Here is a 24336-nt window from a genome sequence, read left to right as displayed (position 1 = left end):
CCCAATAGAAATACCCCTGCAAAATGACATGGGGGAAGTGTCACTCCAATCCACCTTTCTCCCCTCTAAGAACTGCACACACAAGGACACTTTAGGCCAGCAGACTTAGCATTTCCTCCTGAGGGTCCATCTCTGCAACTCACTGCTCTCAATAATGCTGTTGTATGAATGTCCATTCCTGCAGGTACACACACAGAGAGAGAAAGAGAGAGAGAGAGAGAACCTCCCTGGCCAGCGAAGCTGAAGGAAAGGGGTCACCTCTTCACCATGAGTAACAGAAACCCCCTGATTAAATCCTCTTCTCCAGACTTTTAGGAGATAAATTCATTTTTTTCTTTTTTTTAATTTAGCTCACCAGCCATCACTGGTCATTCTACACTACCTGTCCCCCAAACACACACACACACACCCCACATGGAAACAGACACCAGCATACAGTCCAGTGCAGAAGCTTAGGAAGATTTCTTGGGCACGGTATATATCCAGTTGGCTAACAAGAAAATACATCTCCCTCCAACCTGGGCCGTGACTAGCTAAGGAAAAGGAGGGAGGGGGAGACCAAGTTACTCTCCTCATTGTGTTCACCCTGCTCGGAAGAACTCCTGTCTTCCACTAACCCCTCCACCTCCTCCCCACTCTCAGTAGCCCCAGCCTGTCCCTCTTGCCCCTTCCTTACACTCCGCGGGGAGGAGGGCCCTGTTCAGGAGCGAAGGGGAGAGCCCCCTTGTGTCTAGAAGGCCTCTCCCCACCCCCACGCCGTGTGAGTTTGTACTGCAAAGCTCCTTGGCATCCTTGCCTGGGTTGGGTGTTGGGTAGCTCAAATTGCATCTACAAACTGGCTGGCAGCCAGGGGCCGGCTATTTAAAAGCGCCTGCTCGCCCGGAGCCCCGTAGTCTCTTTGGAAACTTCTGCAGGGGAAAAGAGCTAGGAAAGAGCTGCAAAGCAGTGTGGGCTTTTTCCTTTTTTGCTCCTTTTGGTTACCCTCTCCTCCGTTTTCACCCTTCGGACTTCGCGGAGAACCTGCGAATTTCGAAGAGGAGGTGGCAAAGTGGGAGAAAAGAGGTGTTAGGGTTTGAGGTTTTTGGGGTTTTTTTTTTTTTTTTTTTTTTCTTGATTTCAACATTTTCTCCCACCCTCTCGGCTGCAGCCAACGCCTCTTACCTGTTCCGCGGCGCCGCGCATCGCTGGCCGCTGAGGTTTAGAAAGCAGCTCGGTGTATTTTAGATTTTAAGCAAAAATTTTCCAAATAAATCCATTTTTCTCCCCCACCCCCAACGCCATCCCCACTGCCTCCGAGCTCATTATTTCGGTGGTTGCTTGGGGGTGAACGATTTTGTGGCTTTTTTCCACCTATAATTCTGACCCGCTCAGGCTCGAGGGTTTCTCCGGCCTCAGCTCGCTGCGTGCACCTGGCGCTGCCCTGCTTCCCCCAACCTGTTGCAAGGCTTTATTAATTCTTGCAACCGGGACTTGATCGCAGGCACCCCAGTCCTCCATCTCGCTCTACATTTTTCCAAGTGTCTCGGGGGAGGGCACCTGCTCTACCTGCCAGAAATTTAAAAAAACAAAAACAAAAAAAATCTCCGGGAGCCCTCTTGGCCCCTTTACCCCTGCACTGTCGATCTCCTGCCCCACCCGGAGGTAAAGGGGGCGACTGAGAAGATGGTGTTGCTCACCGCGGTCCTCCTGCTGCTGGCCTCCTGTGCTGGCCGGGCCCAGAGCCTGGGCTCCTTAGTGCACTGCGAGCCCTGCGACGAGAAAGCCCTATCCGTGTGCCCCCCCAGCCCCGTGGGCTGCGAGCTGGTCAAGGAGCCGGGCTGCGGCTGCTGCATGACTTGCGCCCTGGCGGAGGGGCAGTCGTGCGGCGTCTACACAGAGCGCTGCGCCCAGGGGCTGCGCTGCCTCCCCCGGCAGGACGAGGAGAAGCCGCTGCACGCCCTGCTGCACGGCCGCGGGCTTTGCCTCAACGAAAAGAGCTACCGCGAGCAAGTCAAGATCGGTGAGCACGCTCCGTGTGCCAGTCAGTTACGCGGCGCAAGGGTGGGGGACACGGGACCGGCGGGGCCCGCGCGCTTTGCGCAGCAAGTGGCTTCGAGCTGGGTTGCAGTTCGGGAGTGGTCGGGGAGGGTCCCTGCACCTCGGAATTGGAGCCCCGGGGATCCTGCTACCCTGGGGAACTGTCTCGCCGAGGCTACCCCAGGTTTCGCTCTTTCTCCTTCCTCCTCCCTACACCTTGCCAGCTTCCTCCTCCACCCCAGCTCTGTCCGAATACAGACTCGGAGCTCCTATTCAGTCACAAGGTCCAAATCCCCTGGTACCGTATTCCAGTCTCAAAGAGTGCATGTTACAATATCAGCTCCCTCCTCCATCACCCCCACCCGGGCCCCGCACACGTAGTTTTCTAAACTTGGGGAAAAAATCACTTTTGTTAAAATATTATTTTAATTGGGGCCTGGAGAGAGGGGCGTTACCCATCTTCTGAGCTAATGCCACCTTTGTCCCTCTTGGCCCCTCCACCCCCGTGCCTCCAGACGCTTCTATCCCTCCACCCCTGCACACACACCACAGACACCCCCACATCGTTGGTAGCTAATGCCTTTCGGGTGGGAGCCCTGAAGCTCCTCCCATGTGCACAGCCATTGCTTTTGATTGAAGATGATTGCCTGTGGTAGATGGTAAAATATATTTAACTGCAAAATAACTTATTTTATCACAGAAAGGGAAAAAATACTTTAGGAGCTCGGGGGCGCTGGGTGGGGGTGGGGAAGAGTGGGAAGGAAGGGTTTGGTGTTCTGTGCCGGGTGATCGTTCCTGAATCTAATTCCTTTTTTCCCCCTTTTCAGTTCAGATTTTACCTAGGATGAAAGGTGGACATAGGGCTGGGAGGCAAAAGGGGATGTGAAATTCAGACCGTTCAACTTCGTCGCCTAGGCACACTCTCGGCACCACCCCCACCTTCACCCCTACAATTCCTCCCACCGCAATCCCCCCATCCCCCATCCCCAATCTCTTAAACCAGATCACAAGTGGGTGTGGAGCAAGTGCAGAGGGCCCAGGAAACGCCGAATGCAAAATTCAGGGGGCGGAGACAGAAAAGCTAAGCACTGGGAGCCTCGCCTCCGTTAGCCCCGCCCCCGCGTTGCCCCGCCCCAAATTCTCGACTCCGGGAGTCTAGGGTTGAAATGATTGACACAGCTACTTGTTCGATCAGAACAGTTCTGCCCCCTTAGACTGAGTTTCTTTTTGGAAAGTTACCTGATCTTTAGTTTAAAAAAAAAAAACAGTTAAATAAACTACATAAAAGTTTGGGTTCTAAGACGTCAAACTGGCTATTAGTTCTCTCCAAAAGGAGTTAAAACTTGACTAAACAATGTTCATTTGGCGTAGTTTAGTTACGGGGACAATCCCCTTCTCCCTCCCTGTCCCTTTCCATGACTCACGAGCACCCCAACAAAAGCTTTCTGAAGTGCAAACTTCAGTCGCAATAGTGCAGGAGAGGAGTGCGTCCGCGCTTTCCTGGAAGCCAGAGAGCTTCCTGTGTTCAGCCTCTGACCCTGCAAACTCCGCAGGATTTGAGCGACGCAGGCGCCAGCCCCTCCAGCTTTACCAGAGATAGTCGATCTCCAGGTTGCAGCCTGCAAAAAAAAGGAAAAGGGGAGGACATGCAGGCCCTGGGAACCCCAGAGACCAGCTTGTGAAATTATTTTTATTAAAATCCACTCATCAAATATGGTCCTGCCCGCCTTCATCTCAGGGGATATGGATTTGGAAAAGCCTAGCGGAGAGAAAAAAAATTAACTGAATTCCTGGCTTGGAAGCGACCGCCCTGGGTAATAATCCAGTCACACCGAAAGTACTTAAGGTGTCACTCAGCCTCATCCTGGCTCCACTTATTTGCCAAGCGTGTCGTTAGTGTGATGTGGCGAGAGTGAAGGGTGTGCACGTAGGGCGCACGCGCGCGCAATTGCTAGGCGAGCACGAAGTGCGCATCACACACATACACACACATACACACACACACACACACACACACACACGACACCAGTCCCAAGCAAGATACCGGGTAGAATTCCCTGCCTCCCGTTCCTCAACCCCCACCATCTGAGTGCCTTTGGGCCAACCCGAAGCCGCCTCTCCTACCCGCCCCCTCCCAAGCGCTCCTCTAGGACTCCACCCAGCCGAAGGCAGGTGCCCGGCCCGCTGCAGTTGCGGGTTGGCGGCGCTCCACCTCGGCTGATGCCGACGTCTTCCTCCCGGACAAATGGGATGGAAGTGGGCGCTCCTGGAGAGGGCCTTTTTCGCCGGAGAACCATTGGATGGATTCCCAAAAGTTGGAGATGGTGTAGAGACCGTTCTTAAGGAGAGGGAAATGAAGAGAGTGAGGGAGAGCGCCCTCTTGGTCCTTTAGCCAAAATTCCTGCTTCCCAATCCACCTCGCACCTCCCTTCTCTCCCACCCCCAAAATCTGAGCTTGCAGAAATGGATTCTTCCCCTCCCTCCCGCAGTTGCACACACACACACACACACACACACGACATATTATATCTATGTAATGCATATTTATGGTATATACTACATTATATGTATTTATATGTAACCAAACACAAAAAAAGGTGCATTTCTGGAATCAGAAGTGGGGAGCAGAAGAGAGTGAGGTGGCAGGCAGTCAAAGCCTCTGGGAGGAAGGGGGGACGAGAAGCGGGTGTTTGGCTAGGCGGTTGCTGAGCAACAGAAGAGGGAGTGGGATCGAGGAACCCAGTGCTGAGAGCGAGAATCCGGTGCTGAGAATGAGCCTGGCTCTGCATGTCATTCTGGCCGGTTCAGGCGCAGAGATCGATATGGAAAAAAGAGATATGTGTGTGAGGCTTAAGGGAGATGAAAGACAGGAGTGATTTGTTGGTCAAAGCTCAGTGAATGGGGTGAGTGGAAGGAGTCAAGGAAGTAGTGGGTTTTGTTTCTGGCGTTTTCGTGGGGAATGAGGTTTGATGAGCTGGTCCCTAGTATAGATGCCAGTGTCGGAGAGGTCTCCTCTGTGCTGGTCAGACAGTCAGTTTGAGATGTAGGGAGCCTTGGATTCTGTCATTAAGAAATGAGACAATGTGGGACCAAAAAAAAAAAATAGCCTTCTGGAAAAGAAAGCAAAAGCATTACCTAAATAAAAATGAATTCAGCCTTTGCTTCTTTGAGGGCTGGCTTCAATTCCAAGCCTCGTCTAAAATGCCATGTTGAAGTCAAGTTCCAGAGTTAGGTTTATTGGCCAAATTTATGTCTGGGTTGAGCAAGACCATGGAAAACTGAAGGAGCCAAATTCCTTTCCCGCCCGCACCCCCTCCCTCTGAAACAACTCTTTGAGAGGATGGCTGTGCCCTGAGCCAACCAAAACGGGAGTTGGGAAAACGAGATGGGGCTTTAACTAGACTTTCCTCGCCACCTCCGCCACACACCCCCTTTTCTGCTGTGTCAGCTCAGGCTGGAAGAACAAGCGAAGTTAGCCCTTGTGAGAGTTCATTTTCTTTCCATTTCTCTTTATCCCCTTCTCACCTCTCCCTCCTATTTTCCCCTCCCTCCATCCCCCCACTCCACACCTCTCTGTCCCCCCCACCCCTCTTCATACCTTGCCTCCATCCCCCAGCCCCTCCTCCACGCCCCAGCTCTCTCCATCCCCCACTTCATCCCCCACCCTCTCCATACCCTCCTCCATCTCTCCACCCCTCTGCATTCCCCCATTCCTCTTCTCCATCCCCCCTCCCCCAACCCCTCTCCATCTCCCCCCCCTTTATCTCCTTCATCCTCTCCATCTCCCCACCTCCACCAACTCTAAGGCATCCCCTGAGAGCTTGAGTTTTAAGTCAGAACAGCTGTGAGTTAGTCCTGGGGCTTGGGCTGGATTTGAGCAGGCAGGTGGACCTACAGCTGCAGAGGGAGGACCAGGCTGACCCTAGGAGCCAGAGGTCATCATGAGGGTTACAGCAAAGGGCACGGAAGCAGGGATTCCCTGCAGAAGTCCTGGGCCCCTTAATGGAGTGAAGAAGAAGCCAGTGGGAAGGGGAGGTCAAATTTGTCTAAAGTTTCTACTTTGTACCTGAGTAATGCCTATGGAACTTGAAGATATTTAGTGTGTGGAAATAAAACTCTGGAGAAGGGATCACTACACTCCAGACCCACTACCTCCAGAAACTGGAAGAAGCCCATAAAGAGCAAGTACCAACCAGGGCCCAGAGCCGAAAGGAAGAGGGCGGGAGAACGCCTGGGAGACAGGCAGGTGACTGGGTGGGCTTTGTTTAGTTTCACATTTGCTTTGTCACTACAGTTGGTCTAAAAGCTGCAATTCCCAGGGACCATCCGATACATCATTACAGTAACATGTAATCTGGACATGTTATTCAACACAGTAAGATTGATTACACATTGATTACACATTTGCAAAAATAAATAATCAAACAAGGCAGTGTAGGCTTCCACTCCCCTCCCCGAATACCAACGAATCCCCCTCTTTTATTTCCAGTTTCATTTCTTTCCATAAATTCTTTTATAATGTCATTTCTCTCTCTCTCTTTTAAAAAAATATAAGTCCAGAGGAGTGACTGAACATCTCTGTGAGGGGAGAGGTGACATTCCCACCTTGGCCGCTTTGCCGCTAGTGTAAAGCACCTAACCAGGTTAGTTACTGCCTGCCACTCAGCTCAGCTCAGTTCTAGTGTCTCTCCAAGAATTGTCTGGGTACTGGCCAAAGAACCTTAAAACTGGAAGGAACCCACAGCCGTCATCACAGTCAAGGCTCTAGTTTTAGGACGAGGATACTGAGGCCCTGAGTGGGAAGTCACTTGCCCATGATACGGCAGCGGGGTTAGAGGCAGACACCGGGCCAGGACAGAGTTCTTCCCCGCAGGGGCCCCAGCGCTGCATCCAGCCATTCCTGGCTTTCCCGCTAGTCACTGGGGCTCTCGCCTGGGCGTGGGTTAACCTGCCAGGAGGCCTTTGGCAAACACGGCCAGATGCTATCATCACATGACATAAGAACGCACAACCTGAAGGTGTTCTGTTTTAGGGGCAGTAGGAAAAGGGGTAAAGCAGCCCCAAAGTGGAGAGGGCCACACTCTCCTATCTTCATACTCCCTTCTGTCCCTTTACCTACACAAGCTTGCACACAAGTCTGGCTTAGGCCCGAGGTTTGGTCATGGAAAGAGAACCAGGAGGGTATAAAGGAGGGGTGTTCAGCCCAGCCTTCAGGTCCATGAGCCAGTCCTCATTTTCTGCATGACAGGAAGCTCTCCTGATGTGGAGAGGCAGGCAGGTCCTGGCTGCCTGTGGGCTGTGCAGTGGCCCGTGGTCTTGAAGAACACGGCACAGAAGTGGCATGCTTCCAACAGCACGGTCCTCTCTTGGTGCCAGCAGAAAGCAGAGATCAAGGGAGGGTGGGGTAACTAGGGAAGTTCCGCATCAGAGGGAGAGAAGGAAAATCATAAACCGCCAAAGCCGATGAGGAAGACAGCATGAGGGCAGGGCCCCTGGCTGTCATAGGCAGGTATGCCAGAGTCTTTCAGCATGAGAGGTTCCAGAGGGCCACTGGGAACCTCCAGTTGTGCTGTGGGAAGTGTTGAGAGCCATTCTAATACTTCCTGGAGGCTGTGGCAACTCCTTCTTCGGGGATGCTCAGGAAGGAGGCACATAAGATGTGCCCTGGTTCCCAGTAACCAGACCTGCCAGGTGAACCCTGGGAACGTTTTCAGCTACATCAGTGATCTCATGTTTGACCCCTCAACCTAAACCATCAGGCCCCTTAGCCTGGCCTGAAATAAAGCCTCACTGAATTTGCGCTCAGAGCCAGGCCTCCGATGATCTCTGCTGATTCTCGGAGTTGTTTTATGTGGATTCCAGTTATCCCAAACCATTGAGATGGTGCCGTCACTGCTGTGACACTCCTCTGTCACCTCAGCCAGGATGACTTCTTACAGATCATTTAGAACAGCACTCCCAACTGAAACATACCACAAGCCATGTTTGTCATTTTTAATTTTCTGGATGCCACATCTTTTTTAAAAACATTAAAAAACAGAGAAATTAATTGTAATAATACATTTTAACTGAATATATCCAAAATACTCTTTCCCCACATGCTCAAAATAAAACAATTATAAGGAGATATTTTACATTCTTTCATATTTAGCCTTTGGAACCCAGTATGTCTTTCACCCTTACACAGCTCATCTCAATTCAGACACTACATTTTCATGGGAAATACTTGATCTGTATTTAGATTTCATAAAATTTACAGTTGAAAAAGCAGATTCACACACCTGAGGCATCCCAAACATGCTTTAAAATCTTCCCAATAACTGAGTCGAGTATCTGTTTTTAAATTTAAACTAATTAAAATTAATACATTGTAAAATGTGGTTCCTCAGTTGCCAGGGCAACATGTCACGTATTTAGTGTGGATCTGCACGTGGCTAGTGGCTACCAGCAAACTCCTCTCTCACCTGAGAAGGGAACTGCTGTCTCCACTCTTTCCTTTTGCTCCCAAAGAGTCAAAAAAGAGGAATCTCAGCTTTCGTTGACAGACGGGACTCCCTTGTTTGGTCCCTAGCAGAACCTGGGCACCTTCTCAGGGGTCTGGGGAGAGAAGTGTAAACCCGTCTTGCTCCCTGCCGCCCCCTTCTGGTCTTGCAGGACTTTGGGAAATTTAGCTGTTGACCACAGTGTTCTGAAATGGCTGTGATGGGTCATGATGGAAAAGTGGCCAGGTGAAAAGCAGCCCAGCGCTTCCTCCAGAGGCTGCTCCCCACCTATTCCCCCATTACCTTCTCATTTGGGGTGTGTATGGGAAACAGACAGGGACATTTCTACTGAGCATACTCCCCCTTCCCCAACTCCAAAAGAAGCTTGACTGGAGATTCTCACCCAGAGAGTTGTACATAAGGGTGTATTTTCTATGGGTACGATTATCACCACCTGCTTCCCAGGGACCAAGAAATGTGAACTGGAGTCACAGCCCCAAATCCTAGTTTAGCATCAGGAAAAAAAGAAAAACAAGGAGGAGCCTCTCTTTACCTCTGGTCCCTGGCAGGTGTTAATTCGGATGTCAGCCCCTTACTCTGTGAGGCGACATGTTCCCACCTGTGGCATCTACACTGTGGAGCGTGGTGGACCCCCTTTTCTCTCTCTATCTTCAAGGAAAGAGAGTGAGTGTCCTTAACACAGCATGAAGAAATGGGGTTAGGCAGAGGAAGGACTCCAGGGGGAGCTCTCTCAGTGGAGACGGGTCCCCGGAGCACTGTGCCAAGTCCTCACCTGGTACTGGCCAACAGACCCCCAGACACAAGGGGTGAGCCAACAATTGGCAGAACTTCCTGCAGTCCAAGGAGCCTGAGATCTTGTGGGCTACAAGTAGGCCTCTGCCAACTAGGCACCACAGCAACCGAATTTTTAGTTGATGATTGGAACTAGAGAGGTGAGAGGGAACAGCGCGCTACAAAGGCAGAGAGACCTGTGCTGAGAGTGAATTAGTGCACATCACCCTGATTAATCCTCAGAATAACCCTACCGAGAAGGGGCCATTGTCATCCTCCCCATAACTCAGGCGAGAAAATCGAATCGGAGAGAGGAAGAAGAAAGTAAGGTCAAAGTAAAGCCGCACCAAGGTTTGCTTATTTATTCATTCATTTATAAGGTCTCACTCTGTCACCCAGGCTGAGTGCAGTGGCACGATCATGGCTCACTGCAGCCTCCAACTGCTGGGCTCAAGCCATCCTCCCTTCTCAGCCTCCCGATTGATAGGACTATAGGTACATATTGCTACACACAGCTAATATTTTATTTTATGTAGAAATAGAGTGTTGCCGTGTTACCGAAGGTGCACCAAGGTTTACTGAGCCATAGTCAACAGCTTCATCTTCCTCCCAGAAAGGGGGACTGAAGGTTTAGAGTGGCACGGGTTGTACCTATTCAGTGGCGGAGCTGGGACTTGAACCCAGGTGGTCTGGTTCCTGATTCTGAATCGTTACCCACTATACTACATGGTGTATTTCTCTGGTCAGGATACAGAAATTATATTCCCAACCTGGCCAGCTTTGCTGTTGGTTTAGAGTACCTAACCATGTTCGTTCTCCTGGCCTAAAATGGGGTAGAAGAGCTCAGCTGAGTAAGACTATAGCCCTCATCATCCGGTCAACAGGACTCTGAATCTGCTCAACTCCCCTCCAGGTTCTCCCTCCTGGCTTTCCTCTGATCTTACTACCGTTTTTTAGGATGACAGCTTTGGGGGTTTGTTTTTCTCTTGGAAGTTTAGTGCTCATTTTCTCCTAAGCCCATAATTCAGGTTAAAAAGAACCCAGAATGGCCCAGACCCAGTGGCTCACTCCTGTAATCCCAACATTCTGGGAGGCCAAGGCCGGTGGATCACTTGAGGTCAGGAGATCGAGATCATCCTGGCCAATACGATGAAACCCCATCTCTACTAAAAATACAAAAATTAGCCGGGTGTGGTGGCAAATGCCTGTAATCCCAGCTACTCAGGAGGCTGAGGCAGGAGAATTGCTTGAACCAGGGAGGTGGAGGTTGCAGTGACCTGAGATCATGCCACTGCACTCCAGCCTAGGGAAAGAAATGAGACTCCATCTCAAAAACAAAAACAAAAAAAACCCAGAACATGCAAGCTTGTTACTGACTATAGAGTAAAAACAGCAACAGCTACAAAACACTGTCTTCTGAGAGACGGAGACTGGTGCCAGGCAGATGCTGGTCAGGGATGGGAGGGGTAGGAAAAGCAATGATGCCACTTCCCTGGAAGGCACCCTCCCAACCCCACGCCAACACCCCCCCGACCCCCACCGCCACCCCTGTGGCCTTTCTCCTGCAAATGCAGACCCACAAGTGCAGTAGAGTCATTTGACATCCACAGCTGGGAAACAGACTTCACAAGACTGAGACATGCCTTACATTTCTTAGAACTGAGCGGTCAATCCCTCACGCTTCCACAAGCCTTGTGTGGTAGGAAGGGGCTGGCGGCTGCAGGTTGGCTAGGGACAAGGCCAGGGAGAAGGGGGACTGCAGAACATTCTATCCCGGGCCTCAGTATTTTCATCCATACGCAGGCACAGATCAGTGCCCTCAGGCCAGCGCTGACCAGTAGGACTTTCTGCAATGACGGAAGTGTGCTAGCTCTTCAGTGTCCATAAGTGGCCACGGAGTCCTTGAAATATGGCTAGAGCGACTGAGGAGCTGAATTTTTCATTTTATTTGATATGTATTAATTTAAATAGCCACATTGGCTACTGGCTACTCTATTGAGTAGTATATTAATATAGAGTAGCCTTAGGCCAAAGAGAAGCCCAGTGAATCCAGGAGCACCCCTACTGTTTCCCACACCCATCATCCTCATCTGCCTGCCTCTCAGTGCCCTGCGGGAGGGTTATCTTGCTTCGGTGCAGGGCACGGCTGAGATAACCTCCCAAGGCATCCTCTGGGCTCTAACCCCCCAGCTTATATCACAGAAATATTCCAGACTTACTTCTCTTTGCCTCTTGGGCTGATTTACACATGTCTCCATTTAAATGTTATTTATTGATACTATATGCTGGTGAGACAAAGATAAATGACAAAGCTTCGCCCTTAAGAAGCTGACTAATTAAATTCCACAGAGAGAACTAGCATGAAACCCAGAAGAAATTCAGCTGCGCTTTCCATTCCTCATAGAGAGATTCTAGGCCTCATCATCTTATTTTTTGTCTAGAAAAGGAGATGGGAGAATCTCCCCGGGTCTGGGTGGCCTGGCAAAGCCCGACACTCTTCCCGGACTGTGAATTTCAAGGATGCCTCTGTCTGATCAATTTTTGTAAGCTAAGGCACAATATCTGGGTCACCTAGTTTTCTCTTACCTTTGATTATTAGGTCAAGCAAGATAGAGTGAGAAACTAACACCAGCCCAGGAACAGGCTGTTAATAGTGCCGGGGTGTGACTAAGAGGACTGGACAGTGAGGGGCAGGGGTGTTAGATTTTAGGCAGCAGCAGGTCTCCACCTGGATCCATCCATTGCTATGACTAGCAAGCCAGGTAGGGTCAGAACCCTTCAGAAGAGCATGTGCCTGCCTCTGCTGGAAGAGAACAGCAGTGGCAAAAGGGCAGGTTTGAAGAAAGTGGTTGAGCTTGGGCAGGGTGCATGCATTGTGCAATTGTGCAACGTATAGTATTTCTCACCCTAAGATACCTCTGGGTCTGAAGCAGCTGGGCTTGACCCATGACGCTGTGTTTGCCAGGACATAGAGAAGAGTGCGGTCCTCAAGCATGTATTCACGTTACTGTGGGGAGGAGCAGATGTACCGTGTGTGCCTCTGTGGATGCTTCTGCACTGGAGCGAATGGGGTACGCCTTATGAATAAAAGAGGAACTGAGGTGGCCACCCAAGTGTGGCAGGGGCTAGAGGCCTTAGAGAGCCAGTGGGAAGGACTGGAGCTAGTATACAGAAGCCAGAGCAGACTTGGATCCCACCATATCTGTACCCAGATAATATGATAATCCTCTCCTTCCTTAGTCATTGAATAAGATTGTCAGGGTAAAGGTCCTGCCTGCATAGATCCCAGCAGGAGAAATGGATGCTGACCATTCCGCCTTCCCATCCTCTGCAGAACCCTCTCAGAATGCCATTTAGTGGGCAGGGAGGGCTGGAATCATTTTCCAGTTGCAGGGTACAGAAACAGCAGAATGCGCCAGGAAGCCCCGCCCCCTCTCCCTCACCTGCCTTCACTCTCCCGCACATGGATTCTCTCTGGGCCTCACTTGGTTGTCTCCCTGACCCTTTAAATACATGCTGCAGACACACAGAGGGGAGGGATTTGAGTGATTATTACAGAAGTAGGAGAGGAAGACACCCAAATTCCAGAATTTTTTTTTTCTTTGAGACAGGGTCTTGCTCTGTCACCCAGGCTAGAGTGCAGTGGAGCAATCATGGTTCACCTCAGCCTCAACCTCTAACCTCCCAGGCTCAAGCAATCCTCCCATCTCAGCCTCCTGCTGAGTTGCTAGGACTACAGGCGCACACCTCTACACCCAGCTAATTTTTGTATGTTTTGTAGAGATAGGGTTTCACCATGTTGCCCAGGCTGGTCTCGAACTTCTGGGCTCAGGCAATCCTCTCACCTTAGCCTCCCACAGTGCTGGGATTAGAGATATGAGCCACCACGCCGAATTCTACATTTTAAAAACTCTTCCAGTCCCTAGAAGTGAGCCCATGCTGTGTGGGCATCAGTCTCCCGCGCCCTCTGCTGGCCACATGGAGATATTGACCTGTTTGTCAAACAGGTTCCGGAGCTGGCTGTTGAGTCCTTTTGCTGTTCGCCTGCAGAAGTCTTCACCAGGAAGTCCTCCCAGTGCCCTCCCTAAATCCCTTCTGCAACCTCAGTTCATTTCTCTCGATGAAATAGCTCAAGAGTAGCCAGTCTACTTGTTCCTTGTTTTATCTAACTTAAACCCTTCCAAAATTGAAAGCCTATTTATGACTCGGCCACAGAGCAGCTAAGGGGCCAGCTGCTTCTAGCACTCAGCCCCAGTCTTACTTTCCAGCCCTTTAATCTCCGTGGTTCTGCCCTGGCTCCCCTCCAAGTTTCCACTGTCTCGCTGGAGCCTACAGGTGACCACAAGACCCTGACTGGTATCTCTGACACTGGACTCTCTGCTGCCGAAGGAATAGGTCCCACGGGGGAGTTAAGTGGCACCAGAAACTGGGAGGCAGATCAAAACATTAAGCCTGCTCTTCAGAAGCAGCCAGAAAGCTTGTGTGTTTGGGAAGGTGTGCCCTCAAAAGCCTCGCCTTGGGGAGGCTGGGGAAAAGAGAGAGTTTGCAGAAATGTTTTGAGTTCCTTAAATGAAGAGAGATCTCAGAATCTACATTTTCTGTTTTCGTAACATGGTTGCTTGGCCCCGGGGCAGCACTTGAATACTTTCAAAGAAGACTAAGAGCAGTCAAAATAAATTTACCCTAAGGTTTGTCCAACTATTGTCAACAGCCCCATCCTCCTGGGAAGGGTGACAGCCCACAGCACTTCTTAGAAAAGGTCCTGCTGGAGTGCCGTGGCTCACGCCTGTAATCCCAGCACTTTGGGAGGCCGAGGAGGGCAGATCACCTGAAGTTAGGAGTTCGAGACCAGCCTGGCCAACACAGTGAAACCTCGTCTCTACTAAAAATACAAAAATTAGCTGAGCGGAGTGGCAGGTGCCTCTAATCCAGCTCCTCAGGAGGCTGAGGCAGGAGGATGGCTTGAACCTGGGAAGCAAAGGTTGTGAGTGAGCTGAGATTGCGCCATTGCACTCTAGTCTGGGGGACAAGAGCGAGACTTCATCTCAAAAAAAAAAAAGTTCCAAAAGGTAAAGAGTCTTAAGAACTGTTGAGGGAAGGCTGTGGACCACCAGAGAGAGAGTAGGCAGAAATGCCAGCTGGAGAAGGGCACCCTCTGACCAAAGGGACAGAGCTTCCCCCAACAGGTAGCCAGAGGAGGACGGAATGGCACCCCCCTTTCAAATTTCGTTAAGAGCTAGAGAGAGCACCACTGAGATAGAGATAGATACTTAGTTCTGCTTGGACACAGGGGGATGAACTAAATCGCCTAAGGAAAGGATTCCAGGAGCTGCTACACCAGCTCCAGGAGAGGAGCCAGCTTCCCAGACTCTCTCACCTTGAAGAGGTGACAGTGTGCTGGCTCTCCAGGCCAGGCTGGGGCAGCCCACTGAAGGAGATGCAGAGATGTGCACGCTGGTCAGCGGCCAGCCCACTCCCCAACCTCCCCTCGCTTAATCCAGTTATCCACCTCCCCTCACTTGATCGGGGAAGGGGTCCAGGCCTCTCCCAATCTGAATCCCCTCCAGGTTTTCAGTAGCAACCATTTCCTGCCTGCCCCTCCTCCAGCGGTAGTCAAGTACTTCTCGAGGATTTGAAGGCTTGGTGATGCTGAGGTTGAGAGGTGCGGCTCCAGTCCTTCAATAAGACGAACCCCAAAGCCCTTCTGTGCAGTGGTTAGCACTCCCTCTCCTTAATCCCTCCTCTCCAAGATCTGAGCCTCAGGGTGGGGCCTGCGTTACCGGATAACAGAGTGCCAGCTTTTCCATTTGTGCGTAGTCCTCAGGCCAGCCACGCTTCTCCTTCCTGCCAATCTCACTTGCCCTACAACCAAGAAAAGTTGGTTTACCCCACAACACGACTCTCTAATCCCATTCCACCTACCAGGGATGTCACCCTATTGATGAGGGTTTGATGGAGCAGAGTCAGCATACTGGGACATCAAGACATGACTGGGAAGAGGGGGTGAAAGGCCAGAAGGGGTGCCAGGATTCTTGGGTTGAATTTAGTTTAGGGGAGCCCGCCCACCACCGCGCTCTGCTTTCTCCGCCTCATCATCTTCCTCTCCAGTCGTTACCTCCCTTCCTTTCCTACGAATAAATATCCAAACAACTCACCACCAGGAACACTGCAAACCCTTGGAGGCTTCTTCAGGGCAGGAATCTTCTCTGCCAAGGCCTTAAAGACCAGATGCCTGTTTCATAAGACTTGACAAATCCTGAGCCAAGAGGGAAACAGATGCTGGGGTGCACCCTGCCATCTGCCATTCTGACCAGGTTAGACCAGGTGTCCAAACGCCTTTCCTGGCTCACACCTGGAACTTGCCCAGAGCTGCAAGCTCATGAGTGGGGTTTACATCCGCCCAGAGGCCTAAAACAATGTCTTCTCAAAAGGCTCGTCTTCCCTTGCACCTCATCCCTTGAATTCTTGAATTCTTGAATTCTGCCCCTTCTCTGTTCCACATCCCAGAGTCTGGCTGTCACTCTTCCTGGAAGTCTCAGTGATCACGGAGTGGGTGGAGAGCAGGATTTTCTTTCACCTCGTGTTAGTTCTTTAAGGTCACTCAAAGTTCTATTTTCGCTTTCCAGTATTTGAGAAAAGAAGGGGGTAATGAAGATAGGGCTCCTCACCTCCACTCACCCCTGCACCTGGTCCCACTGTGGGGCATCCCGGCCACACCTTGCCCACCTGGAAACAACAATCTAACGTTCCCCCACTCTGGTTCCTCTGAGGCTGGGTGAGGTCAAGGAGCTGAGAGGAGAAAGGGGACCCAGGGATGGATGCCTATGAGATAAGAATTTAAAGGAAATCTGTGCACCAAGAAAAGGCCAGACGGGTGGAATTCAGGATCAACAGATACATGAACAGTCTTACTTCTCTAAAGGTCAAAAGCCAGCTAACTATAGACTGTCACCAAGCCACTCCTATATATAACTTCCCCGGTCCCAGCCAGCTGTCAGCCTCTCTCAGTCCAGAGCCGAGCAACATGCCAGCCTCCCAGACCCCCAAGCGTGGCGCCAGTTCTGAGCCAGAATGGGAGCGCGGCCTCCAAATGCCACTTGGCCCCACGCCAGTCCCCTCCAGGCCCATACTTCTGGGTCTCCTCTCCCCTCCTCCTGCTCTTTATGAAGGTCCCCACCACCCACTGCTCCAGACCCCAGGACCGCCTCCTCCGAGGTTCCCCAGGTCCCCCAGGTCCAAAGAGACCTCAACATCCAGCAACTCTGAAAGCACAAAGGTCTCACTAACGGGACAGACTTGGTCCTTCTCATCCATGCCCTGGCTGCCTCATCTTCCTCCATGGGCCCAGATCCCCAGGTTCCGACTTCTCAGCCCCACCTCCAGCCGCGTCCCATCTATTTGGCCATCCCCCAGCAAGCACACCACTCACGACCACCTTCATCCTTGCCGGGACCACCTCCCTTGCCCTTCCGCCTTTCTGCTCCCAGAAAGCCCACTCCATCCTCACCCACCGATCCATCATCCCTTAATTCTCCTTTTCTGTGAGGTCTTCCTGCCTGCACTCTCTGTTCAACTCCGGGCATGCTAGAAACTTCCCACCACTTAAAGAACGTTCCCTCTGCTTCCTGGTTCTTATCTCCTGCTTTCACGGTGTCCTCCAGGAGGGCAGAGACATCTGTTTCAGCTTTTATTACTCCCCTCGCCCCGCACTGCCCAGCCCTGGGCTCTGGCTGTGTGCACCTTGGCCCACAGAAGCCGACCCTCTGGCTCCTTCCCCTGCAGAGAGAGACTCCCGTGAGCACGACGAGCCCCCCACCACCACCGAGCTGGCGGAGGAGACCTACTCCCCCAAGATCTTCCGGCCCAAGCAAACCCGCATCTCCGAGCTGAAGGCCGAAGCGGTGAAGAAGGACCGCAGAAAGAAGCTGACCCAGTCCAAGCTGGTGGGGGGAGCCGAGAACACTGCCCACTCCCGGGTCGTCGCTGCCCCTGAGATGAGACAGGAATCTGAGCAGGTGCATCTCGGGGATTCCCTCATTCCCTCCCCAGCTTTTGACCTTTTCCTGCATCTAAATTGGACCTCCGTGGCAGCAGGAGGTGCTAGGCTAGATGTGGCAGAGGACCGACACAGCCAACCATGGTGGCTCCGCTTAGGACTTGGGAGGAGTTTCCAGAGCTTACACTGGTCATCGCTGAGGGCTCCTGCAAGGAAGCAGGAATAGGGGCGGTGCTCATTTGCAGAGTGTGTGCCAGCCCAGCGGCCACACATCGGGCGCCTGGGCCCTGCAGCTGTGTCCAGTGCAAGGCAGAGGCTGAGTATCCTCCCAGAGCATCTAGACATGGGCACCTCTGGACTCAGTTACTCAGTGGGAGAGAAAAGCTGCTGGGGTGGAGGTGGCCTGTAGCACAAAAGAGAAAGTCTAGCACCGTACCTGGCCAAAGGCAGGCTGTGTATGATCCCAGAACATGTGACAGGTGACAGGGAGGAAAGATCCTGGGTAGCAGAGGACTAGGACCAAGGGTGGTGATTGTCCTCCAGAGACCCTTTGGCCCTCCCATCCCCCGGGGCCACTCGTGAATGCAGCTGGGTGGTTTCCCCTTGGTCTCGCCACACCTCTCACCCCGCTGTCCACACAGGGCCCCTGCCGCAGACACATGGAGGCTGCCCTGCAGGAACTTAAAGCCACCCCGCGCATGGTGCCCCGCGCCGTGTACCTGCCCAATTGTGACCGCAAAGGATTCTACAAGAGAAAGCAGGTATGTCCCCTGCCCTGAGCTCCCAGGCTCAGACGGCTCTGAAAATGGCACCTGCCAGGAAAACTCTGCCTTGAGCAAGTGCCTGAGATTTCCACCATTAAACACTTCACATGTCCCTGGCCTCAGATACCCATTCATACACTACCATTCCCTCATTCCCTCCTGTGCTGTAATCCACTGCTTCCCACAGATCACCTTAGCTACATGAATTTGTTGCAAGAGGAAACTGTTACACCCTCTCACAGCCCATATCATTGGTGCAGTGCACACTCAGGACTTGAAACCATATTTTCTCTCTGTACCACCTGAAGTCAATTCATGTCCCTTCACAGCCAGGCTCCCGTTTGGACAATGTTCTCAGATTTCCGAGGGCATCTGATCCCTGGAAGGCATGGCTGATGGCTGGGCCCCACCCCTGCAGTTTCTGAAGGGTAGGCCTGGGTGGCCTCTGGGGTGGACAGGAGACCCTGGTGCTGCCTTAAGGGCACCAATAATCTAAATGTGAGAGCCAGGACACACGGGGGCAAATCTTGGCTCTGCCACTTACTGGCTGTGTCTCCTTACTGGTCATGGAATATCTTTGTGCCTCCAGACCCTCGTGTAAAATGGAGGATGAGGAGTAAGTGATTGATCTTTGTAAAGCACTTAGAACAGTACCTATTGCAAGCCAAATGTCACATGATAACTCTGCACAAGTGATGCCTCATTATTACCATCATCATAATTATTGGATCATAACTCTATTGAGAATCCCTGCGGAGTTTCAGGTTGGAAGAACTCGCATGGATAGCATTTAAAAAGGGACTGTAAGGCAGACACAGTGGCTCACACCTGTAATCCCAGGACTCCAGAGGCTGAGGCGGGAATATCACTTGAGCCCAGGAGTTCTAGACCTAACCTGGGCAACATAACAAGATCCCATCTCTGAAACCTACATTCACATTTTTCCCTGGGTCTTTCCAGGAAACGGGGACACCCCAGAAACCCAAGGGTCATGTCTAACACCCTCAACTCTCAGGGGATGAGAGTCTTGTCTTGGGTTGGAGAAGAGGCAGGGCAGGGAGGAGCAAAGCCCAGGGTGTGGCCATCCTCACCACCTGTTGCTCTACTCACCCCAGTGCAAGCCTTCCCGTGGCCGCAAGCGTGGCATCTGCTGGTGTGTTGACAAGTACGGGATGAAGCTTCCAGGCATGGAGTACGTGGACGGGGGCTTTCAGTGTCACGCCTTCGACAGCAGCAACGTTGAGTGATGCGTCCCCCCCGCCCTCCCCTCACCCCTCCCACCCCCAGCCTTGACTCCAGCCAGCGCCTCCCTCCACCCCAGGACGCCACTCATTTCATCTCATTTAAGGGAAAAGTATATATCTATCTATTTGAGGAAACTGAGGACCTCGGAATCTCTAGCAAGGGCTCAACTTTGAAAATGGCAACAACAGAGATGCAAAAAGTTAAAAAGACACCCCCCCCTTTTAAAATGATTTTCTTTTTGAGGCAAGTTGAATGAACAACAGAAGGGAAGAGAGGAAGAATGAGAGGAAGAGAAGGGCAGGAAGTGTTTGTGTTGAAGAAAGAGAAAGACACAGAGCGTTAGGAAAAGGCAGACAAGCAGGTAGGCAGGAAGGAAAGGCACCGAGACCAGGGAGGGCCCAACCTTCACGTCCAGCTCTGGCCTTCAGTGACACTCTCGGGGTGTCCCAGTTATAGATTGATTGGTCAGGGGGAGAAAGAAAATGACAGAACGTGCCAGGGCCTCTCCCGGATCTGTCTCCCCCTCCAGCCAGCAGTATGGACAGCAGGACCCCTGAACTTCCTCTTCTCTTACCCGGGCAGAGTGTTGTCGCTCCCCAAATTTGTAAAAACTGAAATGCATTCCATTCCTCTGAAAGCAAACTAACTTCATCACTGAGTGACGTTAGCTAGATAGGTTTTCGGAAGCAGATCTATGAATATTAAATACATGTGTATATTTCACTCCCCAGGCAAACTTTTTGTGAGAAAGCCATACATGCCCCAGTATTGAAAGACCTGTTCTCCCAGGATGACTGCAGTGCACACGGAAACGTGCGGTTTCAGCCCTCGTTTGATTCAATTCGCAAGTAGCACAGCAGGCTCTGTGGGGGAGGATAGGCTGGAAAAAAAAAGTGGGCTTGTATTTATCTACAAGGCTCCATATAGTCATATATAGGCATATAAATCTTTCGTTTCTCTTTATTTTTTCTTTCTTCCTTTCTTTCAAAGGTTTGCATTAACTTTTTAAAGTAGTTCCTATAGGGCATTGAGGAGCTTCCTCATTCTGGAAAAACTGAGAAAACCCATATTCTCCTCATACAACCCGTGACAGCATTTTTGCCTGCCTCGAGGCAGAGTTTCCCATAAGCAATAAACTGAGCTGTTTTGTGGGGCACAGTGCTGGACCTGATAGTGATTCCCCACGCGCGTTCCTCTGCACCCACCGAGCCAGGCACAGGCCAGCCCTCAGTGGTGCACACAGCATGAGCCTCAGTCCCATTTCAGTCTTTAAACCCTCAGGAAGTCACAGTCTCTGGACACCACACCGCATGAGCCCAACAGTCCACGACGGATCCCCCAATCCCGCCCCAACCTTCTCCTTTCATCTGAACAGAACCTCCGTTTTTGGAAGCCTCTCTCACTCTCCATGCTAGCAGAGCAGGAGAGAGACTGAAGAGATGGCAGAGGGAGAGGTAAGAAGGTTTAGATGCAGGAGAATAGTAAGGTTGATGGTTCAGTCCAGAGTAGATCGGGGGAGGAAGAGAGGGCTGCAGGGACGGGGGCTGACTGTCCCATTCTAGCTTTGGCGCAAAGCAGCAGAAATGGGGAAAAGCCAATAGAACCTTCCTTAGCTTTCCCATCCTATATGCCTTCTGGGAATTGAGAGGAAAATGAGAGAATGGGTTGTAAAATAGAAATGAGCTTAATCCAGGCCATAGAGCCAGGGAAGGTGGGTAAATTCAGGAGAGTGCTAGACTTTAGGAGCCAGATAGGAACAAGAATCAGTAGAAACGGGCCATGCTTTGGAAGAGGCAAGCCTATGTGCTCCGCCACCCACCTTCAGCCTGCAATGAGGGGTGGAGGCTCACGAGTCTCTCCCGCTCTTCCTCCATTCTGGCCCATCCCTGCCTCCTCCCTTGGGTGGAGGATGGAAGGGAGGCTGGGACAAGCAGGGAACGCAGGATTCAGGGATGCTGTCACTTGGCAGCCAGATTCCGAACCAAGAAAAATCCCATTCTCCAATGACTTCCTCAACCAGTGGTGGCCTTGTGACTGTCCTCTAAGGCTGAAGATATCCAGGAAAGGGGGCTTGGACACTGGCCAGGAGACCCCTTCGTGCTGTGGACACAGCTCTCTTCACCCTTTGCTAATGGCAGGACACAGTGGAGGCCGCCTCCCACATGGGGCTATGAAGAGGAATAGAAAAAAGCAAATCTGCTTCAACGCATGAAAACCCTATGGCTATAGAACCTGGGGACTGTGGCCGATGCCCCTGGATAGGACAATTGGCTGGGGACAGGAGAAGTGCTCAATCTTCATGAGACAAAGGGACCCAGCAGGGCTGGCAGCACGGGACTTGACCTGCCGAGTCAGCACACCCCATCTCTCTGCACAGCTGTCCCTAAACCCAACTCACATTTCTGTATGTCTTAGGCCAGTACCCCAAACCTCCTCCTCGCACCCTTCTTCCCACCCATTCTTCCTTTGCATCTTGAGCAGTCATCCAACTAGGATCTGCCAAGCGGATACTGGGGTGCCACTCCCCTAAGAAAAGACTGAGCCAGGAACTATGAGCTCCCCCGACGTTCCTCCCAGCCTGGACCTGACTCCGGAGAGGGGCTCTCTCTTCACGCACTGTGTCTGGACTTTGAGCGGGCTTCTGCCCCTTGCACTGGCTTTCTGCCGCCAGCCGTCAGGTTGGGGATTAAGGCCTGGTGTGAGTTCACCAGACTTTTCCGGTTTCCAAAGTTCATGCCTGCTCACCCAAACCCGTGAGTCTCTTCTGGGTGCAAGGGGTGCTCCTGGGCAGTTGGTCACTCCCTGGAGAGGCTGGGCCTTCATGCACACGTAGAACTGAGCCTCCCAGGAGGTCTGCCTGAGCCCAGGGTGGGGAAACCCTGGGAAGGGAGGCGTTGAAGGAAGATGGCACCTCCTACCCCATGGCAGGGTGTGAGCGAGGGAGGCAGGTTTGGAAAGTTGTGAGCATGGCAGTTTAAGCAGCAGGCAGCTTGACTCCAGACTGGCCTTTAGTCAACTGTCTGCTCACCCAGAGACCTGGGACTCCAGGTTATCGATGGCTCCAGGTCTAAGCTGCCCACTCCCACACCCACACCCACACCCACACCCACACCCACAGAACGTCTCTTCCCATCCCCTTTAGACTCGTGCCTCACTCTGGCAGTGGAGAAGATGCCTCTGTCTTTCCCACTACTGCCAGGAGATAGGGAAGCCCAGCCAGGACTGACGCTCCTTCCTCCAGCCTGCCCTGACCCACCTGGCAAAGCAGGGCACCTGGGGAGGAAGAGACAAGCGTTTCTCTGACAGCCAGGCCTAGACAGACAGGCCTGGGGACATCAGCCCCGTACGGGGAGGAAGGCAGGTGCAGGAGGCCCTTTTCTGATGACACCCTTTCTCTCTCACCCCATCTCCCCACCGCCACCTCTGTGGCCTCCACGGCACCCCGACAGGACTGGCCTCCTCTAGAGGGTGGGCCTCCCCCCAGCCAGCTGTTAGCAAGACAGGGCTGCCACAGCAACCGCCAAGCCCCCCTCAAGGTGGGACAGTACCCTGGACCCATCCACTCACCGAGAGGGTTTCGGTCCAGGATGGGAACCTCAGAGAAGAGCGCTCTAAGGACAAGAAACCCCGTAGCATCCGAGAGGACGTGTCCGGCTTCCAGGAGAGAGGAGGCTTCGTTCTACAGAGTGGAGGAGGGACGAGGGACAGGGGTTTCACCAACCAGCAACCTGGGTCTTGTACTGTCTGTGTTTTTTAAACCACTAAAGTGCAAGAGTTTCGTTGCACTGTTTCTCCACTTCTGTTTTCTCCTGGGCTTTTGTTTCTTTTTTAAAACATACTTTCTTGGTTTTCTAATGGATTATACAGTTTAGCCATTTCCCAGACTCTGGCCTCCTCTCTGGAAATCCTTTTGGATGGGAAAAGAAAAGGCAGGGAGGGTCCGAGGAGAAGGGGACCCCAGCCTCCCTGTGCCCATTCACCCATGCCTCCGGTCCCCAGCCGGAGTCTCCCCTCCACCGCCACCGTCACACAGTAGCCCACATGGATAGCACCGTTGTCAGACAAGATTCCTTCAGATTCCGAGTCGCCTACCGGTTGTTCACGTTGCTTTTTTCTTTTCCTTTTTTTTTTTTGGAAGACAGCAATAATCACAGCACATATTAACTGTAGTTCTTTATAGTTTTACATACATACGTACCATAGCTCTGTTCTCTCCTCTTTTTTGTTTTCAACTTTAAAAACAAAAATAAATGATGATAATCTTTACTGGTGAAATGGATGGAAAAATAAATCAACAAACAAAACCAGTTCGTGAGAAAAAAAAAAACCGCCTGAATGCGGAAGAGCTCTGCTCTGTTTAGCGTTTTGTACTTAAGGAAATAAAAAACAAACCAGCAAACGATCTCATGTTTTCTTACAAGGTGAAGACTGCTGTATACTATTTATTCAACTTATAATTTATGTTACTCCTTGATTTTTGACTCTTGCCATGACACAGCATTTATTTAATAAAGTTATGCATTCAGTTAGCCTGCGTCGGCTTCCTCCCAGGGCTCAGGAAGGTAGCAGGGGGCGAGGCCAGCTCCGAATTCTCCTCGGGCCACAGTCCAGAGGCAGTGGAGGAGTGTCCTAGCGGGTCAGGGCTCAGCCTCTGCTCTGTCCAGAGAGAACCCCATCCCCCAAGACAAGCCCTCCCACTGGAACTCCAGCAGCCCCTTCCCCTTCCGTTGGAAAGCCACCACAGTCATGGAACCCAAGCAACCTCCATAACCTCCTCAGGCTTCCATTTCCTTGTGGGTAAAACCTCCTAGAGCTGCTGTGAGGATTCAGCCAGTTAATGTCCCCAAAGCCCTAGAACTGTGAACACCCAGCGCGCGTTCTGCTACCGTTCTATTACGATTATCACCCTCTTTGAATCTCAGCCCTTGCTATGAAGTCAAGTGGCCTTCATCTACCCTCAGACAAATGGGAAGTTTCTGCTCCTTGAAGAAGAGTTTAAGGAAGGCATTTCTAGAATGTTCCTCCGTCCCTCCTCCCACTG

General features: G+C 51.8%; 1 protein-coding gene across 1 annotated transcript; it reads left to right on the top strand.

The window, feature by feature from the left end:
* The first annotated feature begins 891 nt into the window (after positions 1 to 891).
* IGFBP5 (insulin like growth factor binding protein 5) lies at positions 892 to 23694 on the top strand. Its single transcript, XM_017973710.4, has 4 exons — positions 892 to 1999; positions 17073 to 17305; positions 17928 to 18047; positions 19166 to 23694. Exons 1-4 carry the CDS (start codon positions 1663 to 1665, stop codon positions 19295 to 19297), a joined length of 822 nt encoding a protein of 273 aa, XP_017829199.1. The 5' UTR covers positions 892 to 1662; the 3' UTR covers positions 19298 to 23694.
* The last annotated feature ends 642 nt before the right edge of the window (positions 23695 to 24336 follow it).

The sequence above is a fragment of the Callithrix jacchus genome, chromosome 6, assembly GCF_049354715.1.
Source record: "Callithrix jacchus isolate 240 chromosome 6, calJac240_pri, whole genome shotgun sequence".
Classification (NCBI taxonomy): Eukaryota; Metazoa; Chordata; class Mammalia; order Primates; family Cebidae; genus Callithrix; species Callithrix jacchus.
The sequence above is the reverse complement of the archived record's forward strand: the minus strand, read 5'-3'. Positions and strand labels throughout refer to the sequence as shown.

Excerpts from the sequence above, each read along its gene's own strand:
- IGFBP5 (XM_017973710.4), top strand. The coding sequence starts at position 1,663 with ATGGTGTTGCTCACCGCGGTCCTCCTGCTGCTGGCCTCCTGTGCTGGC. Across the intron at positions 2,000-17,072 it reads CCGCGAGCAAGTCAAGATCG|AGAGAGACTCCCGTGAGCAC; the intron begins GTGAGCACGCTC and ends CTTCCCCTGCAG. Across the intron at positions 17,306-17,927 it reads TGAGACAGGAATCTGAGCAG|GGCCCCTGCCGCAGACACAT; the intron begins GTGCATCTCGGG and ends CTGTCCACACAG.